General features: G+C 43.4%; 1 protein-coding gene across 1 annotated transcript; it reads left to right on the top strand.

The window, feature by feature from the left end:
• The first annotated feature begins 2,672 nt into the window (after nt 1-2,672).
• btbd16 (BTB (POZ) domain containing 16) lies at nt 2,673-13,860 on the top strand. The gene is made up of 17 exons (XM_041897631.1): nt 2,673-2,941; nt 3,035-3,092; nt 3,443-3,599; nt 4,361-4,454; nt 4,891-4,973; nt 6,076-6,204; nt 8,145-8,285; nt 8,444-8,555; nt 9,673-9,742; nt 9,980-10,110; nt 10,192-10,311; nt 10,641-10,732; nt 12,166-12,248; nt 12,338-12,412; nt 12,525-12,626; nt 12,978-13,166; nt 13,472-13,860. Exons 1-17 carry the CDS (start codon nt 2,829-2,831, stop codon nt 13,538-13,540), a joined length of 1,818 nt encoding a protein of 605 aa, XP_041753565.1. The 5' UTR covers nt 2,673-2,828; the 3' UTR covers nt 13,541-13,860.
• Nucleotides 13,861-14,330: the final 470 nt, after the last annotated feature.

Raw genomic sequence — 14,330 nt, 5'->3', positions numbered from 1 at the left:
GTGTAAAATGCAAATTTCCCAGCAACCAGAAGGTTTTCAATTCTGTCTGACAACAGCTCAGATACTCTATGTCATGTATGATGATGACTATCTTTTCCATGGCATCAAAGGGGGTATTGTGGAGGCAGAATTTGGGGTGAGCTGTTGTAACTTCTCAAGGGATATGTTCTGTGTTGGACTGTGATGTTATGCCTTTCATAGACTCCTGGTATGCCTGCACCCTAACACAAGGCCATTGTGTTCCGGAACTGTTGCTTCTATTAAAATAACTGTTGTGTAAGCAATATGATTGTATTATTAACTCCCACTATTTAAGGGACATGTAACCATTTATTCATGGAGTTCTTCCCTGTGAAATCAGAGGTGGATCTCGCCTGCAGCTGCTTGTATTAAATATGTTTCTATTATATAATAATAATAAATAATAATAATAATATGCCATTTAGCAGACGCTTTTATCCAAAGCGACTTACAGTCATCATTAAATAGTCTTTGCATTAATCTTTGAATCGAATTTACCACAACAATACCCATAAAATCTAGCGGTCAAACAGGGAAATGGTTCCAATAATTTTTCCACCATTCCTTTTTCCCATAGGGGATTGGTATTTTCTTTGTTAAAGTTGGAATCCGCAGTAGAGGGAAACCGCACCACTGGCCGCCCCACCATCATTGTTATTGTTATTGTTGCCGAGCGGAGGAGCATCCCGCAGCATGGTAAAACAAAAACCTGCACATATTGACAGAGTGGAAAAAAACTGGGTTCGTTGTTTGCAGTAACTTTTTGTTGTTGTTGTAATATTGCAAACGGATGTGGCTGTTTCACCATTAAGGATTCCAGCTTTAATGTTGGAATTATTGAAGTATCCATGAACAATTATGTTTGTTGAAAAGTGGAAAGGGAGAGCTATATTTCAAACCAATTTCTGAGTTCCTAGGTCAAGCCATGTGGTAACTAGCATCTTAATTAACATTGGGCGGGGGAGATTGTGGATTGTTTTCACATGGAATGTTGGGATGGTTGTCACTATCCAAACCATTATAATAAATCACAGTTTACCCACCTTTTTTACCTGACAGTTTACCCACCTTTAGCAGAAAAATGCATTGAAGGTATAAGAAGCATTACTTTTTTCACTGTGAGTTTACCCACCTATTTTTTACCACTTCATCCCAGATTAAATCCCAATATATTTTGTGCTAGTGCTACTCTTCCTTGCCTGTCTCTCACACACATATTTTTTATGTCACACACCCACACACGCACACATGTGCAAATACATGCATACACACACAAATTTACTCAAAATGTAATATTATATCCTCACTGCATAAAATGCTGAATTTTGTTAGGAATATCGTTCGATCAAAGAAAGTATATTTCTAAGACTGTGTGCTGTATTGATTCATTTCCTGTTTCAAAGGGAATAGTTACTAGCAAACATTGTGACAACCAACCCCATACTGTGTGACATTCAACCCCGCAATCGGGCTGGTTGTCACAAGTGGACAGGGTATGTTTGATGGCTTATAACTCCATGTTGGGATAAAAGTGTAACAACCAACCGGGGTCTCCCCTACCATTCAGTAGGCTTGTTGAAAATGTCTCCACCTGTCCTAGAAAAGTCTAGGCCACCATCAAATAAGTGAAAGTTTGAAGGCATAGTTTGATGGACCAGTTGCATTAAATTATGCCTCCCATCAGAACACGCTCACCAGATACCTCATAGGAGCATCATTCCTCAGAATATTTTTTTGTGAAATAGTCAATGTTATTTTTTAAATGTCTGGTTGATGGTCATGTGGGCAGGTACGTTTTCAACGTAAATATTTACTGCTGTAGGTTCCCATGCACCTTGCTGACTAAACTCAACTCCACGATGTACTTACAGTACTACATACATTACATAAATATTTACTGTATTTACAATATTTACTGTTGTAGATTCCCATGTACCTTGTTGACTAAACTCAACTCCACGATGTACTTCCGTTGATGTGAAGTACATCGTGGAATTGAGTTTAATCAGCACTCAGCAACCATGCACCCGGCCCGATTTATAGATTTTATTTAACCTTTATTTTATCAGGGAGTCATACAGTATAGATATTCCGTAGCCTCTTCGATGTGGGAGACCTGGAGCCTAGAGGCGACATGTAGACTACATATGAGATTATGTCTTACATTTGATGTGTGAAGTTTTATTGTATACACACCCACTGGGTGCATCATGCACGTAAATGTAATTTGATTTGAAATGTGAATTTGGGTATGTGTGCACTTCTATTCTGTTTGACCTGACGAAGATCCAGCTAGGTGGAAATGTTGTTATTTTCAAATTAATTGATACCGAGAGGTGATTAACTTGGACATAATATCTCTCACTCAATTAATTTCTGTACTGACTGGAGTTGTTGGGCCCATAGATTGTGACTTGCAATTGAAAGTAAAATTAATTCACTGCCATCTACTTTGACGGCTTTTTGATGTTGGGCCTAATGTATAGGAATAGACGTAATCTCTCTTGGACAGATTCCCGTGTAAACGACGAAGTGACCATTTTCGCGACAATTTTACTTCTGGGTAACGGAGATTAGCCTAGACTTGATCCCTGAGATAATATGGCAACACAGATCAATTCAATTTCAATGGTTAAGGAATGGAACCGTGGGCCGGACCGTGCGTGCGTAATAATCACCTGTCACATTAAGAACATCTTGATTCTCTGTGGAAGGACAGATTTTGACCGTTTTTTGCCACCAGAGTCACACTTTCCAAACTGTCCTTTTTCTGTCTCTGGTGTGAGAGGGGATCCCGAAAGGCAACGATGACGCATATATTGCCTATGGATGGAGGTGGATGCAGCTCGGGCAACACCATTGGAAAAATCTTCGGAAACCCTCTATTTCCTAGGGGTGTGACGTCTGGGTTTCAGCCCGTGTAAGTCAGAAGACATATAAATACATAACTCTGTGATTAACCGTTATTTACGTAATGTTACTAAATACACATTCCCGGTCTTGCTGTTCATAGATCAGTGTTGAAGGCTCCCGTCAAGGCATTCCGAGGCCATGTGTTCCTGGAGAGAATGGTGAGAGACATGTTGTAGAATTATCCTCCCCAGTACTGATAGTTCGACATTTTTCTTTTACTTCTAGCAGGGTAGTTGAAGGACTAGGATAGAACAACGTTTATTGCTGTGTCAAATTGAGGTGGTTAGAGATACATCGTAAATGTCCTAATCCTGACAGCCAACCAATGATTTATAGTAATCAGTCTTTACCCACGTTCCATTGGAGAGCTGCATGAGCTGGTGCATGAAGGGACTATAGGGATAAGATTAGCATGAATGTGTACCTAACATTTCTATCTTAACCATATGGTCATGGGTATTTTTTCTATCTTATCTTATTATTTTGACTGGTTATTATTTGTGTCCAGCTGTCTGCCTCGTCACATGGCCGTCAACGGAGACAAGCAGGCCACACCAACCGCTGGCAGCTGCACCACCCCCTTGGCAGTGACCTGCTGGGGCAAGCACAAGTTGAGAGAACCATGAGAGTGGGCATCAACACATCACTCAGGACCATAAGGACAGGTGTGTGTGTGTGTGTGTGTGTGTGTGTGTGTGTGTGTGTGTGTGTGTGTGTGTGTTGACACCTATGTGTTACAGTTTGACAGAAGTGTTTACATTTATTATCCTAAGATAAAGGTCTTGAAGGGTACAATATGAAGATTAGTTGAGGTTGGCAGAGGGCCTTGGTTCTTCAAGGAGGTACTCCTCCTATGTTACCACAGAGCTCTAAGCCAGCCAAAATCTGTACGTGGCATGCTGTGTCCACAGTGCCAAAGTCAGCGTGACCCAGCCAAGAGCCCTGCCTACCAGGAGGGGTGCTAGACCCGATTGGTGCCAACCACGCCAACCTGGTGTTGAGAAGCTGGCAAAGTTGTGGGGAGATTGGCACCTGGAGAGATCTGACAGCAGCCGGTTTCCAACTAGACTGGCAGTGCCATCCCAGAGACAATTAGGCCTTTGACATCTTCCAGATACGCTGTGTGCATCTGTGAGAGCAGAGGAGAGTCACTGGGGAAAACAATCGCAGAGAAACTAAACTATTAGGAATACTTTGTAAAGGTTAAGTTGAACATGAGAGGTTTTTATTCAGCACTGATCATTTGGGGGGCTTTTACAGTATCACAACAATTTCAATGCAAATCCATCATTGCACCTCCAAACTTAACATGAAAGTCTGCTATTGTTACTGTCACAGAGTCGCACGTGTCTACTGTTGAGTCCAAAACCTCCTTGTGTATTACCCCTCTCCACACCCCACCCCTCCCTCTCTGTTTGTTTTCCAGCTGACTCTCCACAGCCCTGCACTCATGATGAGCCCCCCCTGCCACGGCTTACCCTCCTAGCGAGCACCAGCCTGCCCAGAAGCCCCAGACACTGGTACGCTGCCAGGCCCACAAGGGCACACACTGACAACCATAGAGAAGGAGAGACAGAGGGAGGACAGTTGATCAGACATTTGGGGCCTGCTGCCAGCCGCATGCAACCAGTATGGAGCAGGCTGCATGCCACATTGGAACATGATTATCTTTAATTTGGTCTGCTTTTGTGCGGAGCACAATGGCCACCATAAAGGGGGCAAACCCACCTGTAGAGTTGGTGAGATGGTCACGCTGGGAGCATTTGGGCTGGACGGGAGGGGTGACTTCTGATGGGGACAAAATGGTTGTGTTTTGAAGGGCTCACCTTGTGTTTGTTCGCTTTTTCAAGTGGCAGACAAGAGTGTGATGATTTTACATTTAATAAGTCTTTACCGTTTAGAGTTTTCAATTTGTGTGCTTATGATGATGTGTTTTTGTGTGTATTTGTTATGTAGTGTGCCAGGTTATCCCAGCAAGGCTACTCCAGAGGATCTGTTCTACCTCCTGTCCCGCAGTGTTGTCCATTACAACCAACCAGGTTTTTCTTCTTCGTCCGTCTGTCCGTCTGTTCCTCTCTTTCTGTCTCTCTTCCCCCCCCCCCTCTCTCTCCCGCTTTCTCTCAGTCTCTCCCGCTTTCTCTCTCTCACTTTGTCTCTCTCTCCCTTTCCTTCTTCCTCTCTATCCTGCTCTCTCTGTCTCTTTCTCTTTCTCTCTCTCTCTCTCTCTCTCTCTCTCTCTCTCTCTCTCTCTCTCTCTCTCTCTCTCTCTCTCTCTCTCTCTCTCTCAATTTTCAATTCAATTTGCTTTATTGGCATGACGAAACAATGTACATATTGCCAAAGCTTACTTTGGAGATTTACAATATTAACATAATTAAAAGAATAGTCATCAATATTGTCAACGGGACAACAGTAACAACAATAATCAAGGGTCAAAATAACCATACATTGAACAATAACAATAACAATAAGCATAGAGGACATGCGCAGGTTGGTTGGTCTGTCAGACACTGCCCCTCATCTTATGGCAGGCAGCAATGTAGTGCGCTGCCAACCCACAGCTCTCTGCGTCCACCCCAACAGGACGGGTAGCCTAGAGAGGTCTTTGAAACCTTGAATAAGGGTTTCAAATTTGGGGAAATGACACTAATTGTTTTATATTTTTTACATTTTGTCAGGAAATGCAGCTCTGTCTCTCTCTCTTTCTCTCTCTCTCTCTATTACTCTCTCTCTCTCCCTCTTTCTCTCTCTCTCGCTCTCTCCCTCTTTCTCTCTCGCTCTCTCTCTCCCCTCTTTCTATTTCTCTCTCTCCCCTCTTTCTCTCTCTCTCGCTCTCTCTCCCTCTTTCCCTCTCTCTCTCCTTATTTCTCTCTCCATGAATGTTGTTTCCATTTATTTTCTCAACTCTTGCCCTTTTTAAAGAGGTGAAATATGTTATGTACCCTTTTAAAAGTAAAGCAACAAAATGCTTGGAGGGTGCTGTCTCACTGAAAGGTTGACGACCCCCAGTTGAAAAATGTGCCAAGAAAGGTCATGATACCGTAGCAGTGGGAGCAGTCAACAAACGTGACGTCAACAACAACACCAACAACAACTTGCCTGGCTCAGTGTCTTGTCTGTTTGTTGTCAATGTGTTGTCAGACGTGGTGTTGGAGTGCCTGGGAAGCCAGTGGGAGCTGCACTGCGCTAATCTCACCAAATCAGGCACCCTGAGCGACCTCTACATGTCAACCAGACAGCAGAGGGCAACGGGCCTTCAGGACAGAGCAGGTGCACCGCTTAAATGTGTCTCCCAGGGGCCAGAGTTGATCTGAGTACAGTATCTCTGCATCTCTTACTGACTTTGCCATACTTTTTAGCGTTATCTGTGCTGAGTGTTGGAGATAAGAGTATTACAGCCCTAATGTCTCTGCATCCTCTCTCTGGTCCTATCTGTTGTGGGAGACAGACTTCCCAGCTAGCACATTTGGCTCCTTGGAAGTTGTGGGAACGTACACGGATCCCCTACCAGATTAAACCCACCCCAACCCCCCCATTCTCCAACAGAGCCCCACCCCAATACCAGACTTAAAGCAGGCAGGATATAGAATTTTAGTAATTTGATCAAATAACAAAAAAAGTGAAGATATAATCAAAGAAAAAGTAAAGAACAGTAAAAATAGTGATACAAATTCTAATTTGGGTAGGTTTATGGAGTTGTGGGTCCATGTCTTCCATGTCTAACTGGGTCCATGTCTTCTACAAAGGATAGGAAAGGTTGCCAGATATTATAAAATGTAATTGCAGATCCCCTAACGGACTAGCACATTTTCTCTAGCTTGAGATGTTGCATAACTTCCTTTATCCAATGGTTAAAAGTAGGAGGAAACTGATCCTTCCACTTAAATAGTATACGACGTCTAGCTAGAAGAGTAGTAAATGCCAGCATGTTGCCCATAGAGCTGTTTAGAGGGGCCTCCTGTGGTGCCACTCCCAATAATGCAATAAAGGTTTTATAGGTCTCACCAGTATATTAGAAAACTTCTCAAAAATGGATATCCAGATATCTGTCACTTTCGGGCATGTCCAAACCATGTGCACTAAAGTAGCAGGAGCCTGCTTACGTCGGTCATAAGTGGGATCTATTTCTGGTCTTATCTTGGATAATTTTGCCTTTGACCAATGCAGCCGATGAACTATTTTTGATCTCTCTTAGACAAAACAGATGAAGAATGTATTCTCTGAAGCATATTCTGCCAAAATTCATCTGAAAGTTGCTCACCTAAATCATCTTCCCATTGGTTCTTAAGAGAGCATCAAATAATTTGTTAAATATATATTTTTTATATTTACAGGGGTCCTAAAATTCCAAATCAAATAGCTAAATGATCGTTGGTATGACCTTCTTAAAACAATTCCATATGTTAGCTTGGAGCCCCGGATGGGCCCCGGGCCCTTAGATCTTATAGAAACATGAAGAAACTTGTAGGAAATGTTAGAAGCGTTGTTTTTTAATGTTCTCTGAACTATTTGAGAAAATTCCTAATGTCAAATCAGTTGGCGAACATTCCTAGAACATTACCAAAATTGAAATTAAATGTCACCATGTTTGAACATTTAGGAAGCGTTCTGTTAAGTAATGAAATACCAAGAAAAGAACTTGTTTTTTGTCAAGTTCCTTAAATGTGCTGAGAATGTTCCAAAGCCAAGCAACTGTCCTGCACCATTCCCATAGCATTGTGGGAAGGTTGTACGCAAAATAACCATAGGACAACCACGCTCTCACCAAGTTCTAAGAAACATATGGTTCTCAGAACTAAATGTGCTAGCTGTGTTAGTGCCAAATGCTTGTCCTATGAGGACATTTTTTGGAAACTTGTGAGGAATGAGCACCTCTATGTAATGTTTTATAGAGACAATCCGGAATTCAGACAACTTCATCAGTCCCTTCTGTAAAGACATACCGTATGTGATTAGATTATTGGGCTTGTTCTCCCCCAGCATATTGGTCTCATTTTTCTCATTCAGGAAATAAAACCAATAAATTGGACCTTTCAAGTGTTGTGTAGTTGATGTTTTCTTGATGTTTTTCTTTTTTTCACTTATTACTGCAATATTTGCATCTTAGGTGTATCTTTAAGTGTGTGTTTGTGTACAGTTGTGTAAATATCTGTCATCTGATTACTTCAGACATACAGTAGTTGTAACCTGTCTCTTCTTGCATGGACCAGGCAGTGGTAAGAGTGGGAGAGACAAGTCACACAGCCGACCAGGTAGCAGCAACTCCAGCAGAGACAAACAGAATGGGAAGAAACCCACAGGCCCCCTGGTCCTCCAACTCTCTGTGAAAGACGCCACCATCACCAAAGAGGGTAGCTACAAGAATCATACACTCATAACATACATCCAAGACAAATTTCCCCTCGGGGACAATAAAGTAAATCCTAACTCCCATTCGGTTCAATCACAGTTCATGTACCCATATCGCTCATACAGTATACTGACGGCTGATGAATGAAATTTCCCCCAGCCCTCTCCTTTGCCCTCAGGACCCTCTATAACCCAGAGGCATGTCCTGAACACTGGGGAGAGGGGGTGCTCTCTACCGCTGCCCTGCTGGGCCTGCCACACCTTTTCCAGAGGTGAGCCAGACTACCACACCACACTACTAGTCCTGGGGAACCCATAGGAGTGCATATTTGTAGCACTAATACACCTGATTGAACTAATCAAGTGCTTGATGAGTAGTTGAATCTGACATGCTAGTGCTGGGTTAGAACAAATATGTGCACCCCTGTGGGTCACCAAGTTCCATGTTTGAACGTCACTACGCCTCACTGTCAAGCAACACCGCTGGGAGGAACACCGTGCTGTAAAACAATGCTGTGGCGTGCAAAAACAGGCCATCACTCAGCCAAAACCGATTAATCCTGTTTTCAACAAAAACAAGGTCAAGGAGGAACAGGAATGAACTTTTCCCTGCTTGTAGACATGTATGTCACGTTGGATAACTTATGATACTATGATGACTCCAGAATACACACCCATCTGTTGTGGGACCTAAGTTGGCCCAGTTGAAGTGGTTGATTCATGTCCATGAGAGGGTGGGGATGGGTTTGAATGAGATGAATCCATGTCAACATTGGCTGTATTTCCTCAGTGTACTGTAAGCATGAAATCATCAACGCGCTTACAAGTGTCCCACCCAGTCACTTAGTCACCCTGGCGGCCCACATAAAAAAATCACTACAGTTTACTATAGAATACTACAGTACTTACTATAGAATTCTGTAGCAAACTGTAGTATACTGTAGAATACTATACTACACACTGTAATATCCCTTGATCATGTGTAGTATTTACTATTGAATGTTGTAGTATACTGTAGAATACTATAGTAAATACTACAGTATTATCCACACAAAAAACACAGAAATGTCAGTAAAAACACTACAGTCCACAAAAACACTGTTTTTTTTGCTATAGTAAATACTACAGTATTTAACTTGCATGTACCCATTCCCCTCCCCCATATCCCAATTTGTGCCACCCGTGAGTGAGAAACCTACATGCCAAGTATAGACCATATATTGTTTCTTATAGCAAACTGTAAACACTACAGTAAAGTCCACAGTAAAGTCCACAAAAACACTACAGTATTCCTACCATAGTATACACTATAGTATTGTTTCTTGTGTGTATCGTAAATAAAGCAAAAGTTTATTATGAGGTGACAGACAATAAGTGTGTGATTGACAGGTGCCTAACAGAGATGATAAATAAGATCAGCTCCTCCACTGTTTGTATCTTTCATCGCATGTCCTGCAAGGTAAGCTGGGGTAGATCGTACTAGCTTGTGGTGTGGAGTGGTTCTAAAAGTTACTGCTCGGAAATATACACTAGGGGGAGTCAAATCTCCTCAAACACATAAATGCACTGCTGTCTGAATATGTCCATCCACGTTTGTCTATGTTGTTGTCTGTATGTGACGTTTTGCATGATGGTATATGTTTTTGTGTGTGTGTGTGTGTGTGTGTGTGTTTGCCTATTTTTCCGTGTGGTTCAGTTTAAGGAAACCAGTCTTCAGAGAGCGTGTGAGCGATGGCTGGAGCTTTACCTGGTGACTGAGTTGACATGTTTCATCTACCTAAGAGACTTGCCCTTTGAACTCCTCCACAAGACCCTAAGCTCACCCAGGTAGCTGCTAGAGTAAGGTCAAACTTAAACAACACCCTATTCTAGTCATAACTCACAATGTTGGTTTTCTATGGCCTCCAGGGTCTTTGCTGACTGTGAGTACCAGCTCCTGAAGACAGTGCTGTACTGGGTGTTCCTACAGTTCAACCCTGCAGCTCAGATCCTTCCCTCCCATAGGATCATTATGACCTTCTTCTCCAGGTACAGGTCACACAGGGCTCAAGGTGGTAGTCATCAGGCGTAAGTTTAATTGTATTTCTGTTTAAGTGGAGGGAATTCGTAGACTCCTGTCCGTGAGTAGCATGTTTGTTCTGTTTGTTTGAACATTGATTCTGGTAGACATGTAACTACAAGCCCCACAGGATTATCTCTAGTTATTTCTCTCTCTCTCTCTCTCTCTCTCTCTCTCTCTCTCTCTCTCTCTCTCTCTCTCTCTCTCTCTCTCTCTCTCTCTCTCTCTCTCTCTCTCTCTCTCTCTCTCTCTCTTTCTCTCTTTCTCTCTCTTTATATATATATATCTCTTCCTCCAGTTGGCCGAGGGCTGGCGTCTTCTTGGAACAGCCTGTGGGACAGAGGTTCACCGTTCTATTCCGGGCCCTTCGCTTACATGGCGTCACTCAACGTGAGTGGCAACGCCAAGGCCATCGACTTTTCACACCTCGATGACATAACACTAAAACAGTCTGTTTTTCTCTTGTTATGTTTATTTGTTACGTTTATTTGTTAAGTTTATTAATTCATGTTCACAAGGCCTTTCATAGTGCAATCTGTTCATCATTACTATGTCGCAATGGTGGAAGGAGAAGGACTCTAAACTAAAGCCAGACCTATTGGCCGCGGCCTCAGTATGTGACTACATCACTCTGGCGCCCGTGTCCGAACCATCATGCAGCTGGAGACACATAAAATGTGTTGCTGCGGGTGCCTGCGGAGCAGCGGTCCATAGTAGAGAAGCCCGTTTTAAAACCAGATTGATATTAAAAAACCACGCAACGTGACTCTTAACCTCTCAGTATGATTCTGATAAGCAGATCTGTGAAAACCATACACAGTACACACACTGGGCCAAGCCTAAGTGGGCACACTCTGTGGTAGAGAAATCAGAATTAGCTAAGTAACATAGATAATTAAGATGTCTTATCTGCAGAATATGCTTATATGATTGAACTGTCGAACTCTTGATATTAGAATGTCTCCTTTCGGACTCTGGTGTTGGCAGCTGCACTTCCTCCCTGATATGGGCCTCAGTCACCTGGGGCCCAGAGAGGGGAGAAGTCAGGCTTGTCTATCACATGTCCCTGTTGCTATGCAGAATATCAGAAAGAGAATAAGGCAAAGGAGGTCAGAAGGAAACATTGTTTCCATATGTGAGAATACGTGTTTTTACCTATTGCGGACCATGTGAAGGGATGGCGTGAGTAATGGGAACCAATCAAATGTCTCCATAATGTCTGTGTGTCATTCACCCCCTCCTTTGGCCTTGGGGGAGATTGTTCTCTCTCCTGTTTAGTGGCTGGAACCATTGTACGTCATCTCTGATGTTGCACCTATCCTGAGATGGTATATAACCCAGAGGCTCACTCCACTCAGTGGGCTCTCACTCTATTCACTTTGGTGTGGGTATTGTGACCAGCTCCCTTATCGATACGTTTTTTAATGAAGTGAAAATTATGATGGTGATTGACCTTGTCTCTCCTCATTATTGATTAAAATATCCACCACAGCTCCCAGGCAAATAACACGTTTTCATCCTTTGCTTAGATTCCTGGAATCTGATTCATTCTGAAACTCTGCAGATATCTTTTCGTTTTTATTGACTTGAGGAACTGAATGTATTAGTTAACATTAAATGCATTTCAGACCAGTTGCAATAGATTATCATAGGTGGGTTATGATTATGTTTAGGTATTACATGGTAACCGTTAACTGTTTTCATGTAGTTGCTTTTGAATTGTTAGGCATTCATGTGTGTGAGTGTGAAAGGGTAAATGTGAGTGATATTATGGCGTGTGAGTGTTTGCTTGATGGCAAACCCTAACCTTTGACACCCTCCAGGAGCCCATCTAGAGGAGATGCAGCAGATCCATGTCTTTCCTCAGTCCTGGCTGCTCCTCATCTTCTCCAAGCACTACTACACTGTGAGTTCATATAGACAGGCACGCCTAAGAGTATAAGAGGATCATTGGGCAAACATATTGTCTTTCTCCATCGTTCGCCCCCATCCCAGCTCCACAGTGGAGGAGACATGCAAGTAACAGATTTCTCACAACAAGCAGTGCGCTTTGGCATGGTCATTGAGAGGGTAAGCTTAACTCACTTAACTCTGTAACTACCTTACTTGGCAAAATGGCGCAAGGTGAAAATGAATCGGTTGTGTAAGTCATTGGCGCTATTGTCTTGGTGTCGTCCTACAGGAGCCTCAGTACTGCACGCAAACCATTGGACTTTATGGCTTCTACTTCCTGCTTAAAGCAGCCAGCATGGGAGAGCCGGACTCACATGGCTTCTCTCTGCAGGTCAGGGTGCATCAACACTGTGTCTGCATCTCAAATCGGGATATTTGCTCTCGAGTGCCTATGGCAAGGTTCAGAGGAGGCTGGTGGGAGGAGCTATAGGAGGACAGGCTCATGGTAAAGACTGGAATGGAATGAATGGAACGGTATCAAACACACCAAACATGGAAACCACATGTTTGACTCCGTTCCATAAATTCCATTCCAGCCATTACAATGAGCCCGTCCTCCTATAGCTCCTCTCACCAGCCTCCTCTGTCAAGGTTATAAGTAATAACCAGCAGATACATTACACCAAGTAAACATAGCATAGACTGCCGGATGAATGGCTGTGTACCTGTGTGTCCACTGCAGAGACTGAGACACTGGGACCCTGCCATGTCTGTGCGGGCGTGTGACAGGCACCCTTTCAGTATGATGACAGAGCGGGCCGTGTCCTATCAGATCAACGTGCAGGCCCAAATGCACGGCCAGTGGCAGGAGTTCAACAGTGGTCCCATCAGCCAGGAGTTTGGCCTGAGTAAGCGCACCTGCAAGAGCCAGGTATGGAGGGAGGATGGCTTGATGCAGGAACAGGGAGGAGGGAGTTGGTGGCTGGGTGATTTCAGGACAGGAGATAGAGTCTAGTACTTTCATTCTATATGAGTACTGCAATGTCTTGATTTCTCACATTAGTTGGATACAAGTAAATTGCTATTTCTGTGGGGAAAATGTAGCTTAAACAAAGAAACTTCAAGAGGATTGACTCGAATACTAGCTAACAGGGCATTGTATTCCTATTTCTGTTGTAGTTAGAGGGTTCTACTAGCTTAGTGCTGAACTGCTGTAACTCTTCCCTCTGTGTGCAGGTGTTTAAAGTGAGGGGCCTCAGCTTGCCCATCTTCGTGACCTTCGCCCTGGCCTTCCCTGCAGTCTGATCCCCTGCCAGAGTGTCTCCATGGTACCACATGTAAACATCACACTTCTTATCTGATTAAAAGTATCCAGATGTATCCAGGTGGACTTGTCTTAGTGGGGTAGCCTTGATAGAAAAGAAGCTAGTCTCTGAAGTGGCTATCTGTTAGGCACGCAGCCTGTTTTAACCCAAGCCAAACTCAACGCTCTGCCCGTTGACCAAAGCAGGTAAAAGAGCGGTCTGGGACGTTTGCTTCTTCCAGTGAGACAGGTTGTGACACTCTGGCTCCGGGACTTTTATATTTGAGCCAGGGTGTATTTGTTTTGTTGGGTTTTGGTTTGGTTATGTTGGGTTTTGGGTGTATTTCTATGTTTGCAGTTCTGTGGGGTTTATGTCTAGGTTTGGTCAATGACTCCCAATCGGAGGTAACGAGTGTCAGCTGTCGGCTCGTTATCTCTGATTGGGAGCCATATTTATTCTGATTGTTTTCCTGTGGGTATGGTGGGTTTTTGTTCCTTTTGGTCAGTGTACCGTGGACTTCATTGAGTCGTCTTTTGTTTGTAGTTCGATAACGTTTATTTAATAAAGTCATGTTCGTTCAACGCGCTGCGTTTTGGTCTCCTTCGTCAGACGACCGTGACAGAAAAACCCACCGTAAAAGGACCAAGCAGCGTGTCAAGCGGCAACAGGACCTACCTACACAGGATTTATGGACGCCTATCAAGGATTCATGGACTTGGGAGGAGATACTGGATGGAAAGGGTCCTTGGGCACAACCGGGAGAATATCGCCGCCCTCGTGAAGAGCTGGAG

This window comes from Coregonus clupeaformis, chromosome 1 (genome assembly GCF_020615455.1).
Source record: "Coregonus clupeaformis isolate EN_2021a chromosome 1, ASM2061545v1, whole genome shotgun sequence".
Lineage (NCBI taxonomy): Eukaryota > Metazoa > Chordata > Actinopteri > Salmoniformes > Salmonidae > Coregonus > Coregonus clupeaformis.
Note: the sequence above shows the minus strand (reverse complement) of the source record. Positions and strands in the feature narration are given on the sequence as shown.

What these genes read in the sequence shown, in the direction of transcription:
- btbd16 (XM_041897631.1), top strand. Translation starts at nt 2,829, where the DNA reads ATGACGCATATATTGCCTATGGATGGAGGTGGATGCAGCTCGGGCAAC. An exon ending in ATGTGTTCCTGGAGAGAATG is followed by an intron (nt 3,093 to 3,442) that starts GTGAGAGACATG and finishes ATTTGTGTCCAG; the next exon opens with CTGTCTGCCTCGTCACATGG. An exon ending in GGGCCTTCAGGACAGAGCAG is followed by an intron (nt 6,205 to 8,144) that starts GTGCACCGCTTA and finishes TGCATGGACCAG; the next exon opens with GCAGTGGTAAGAGTGGGAGA.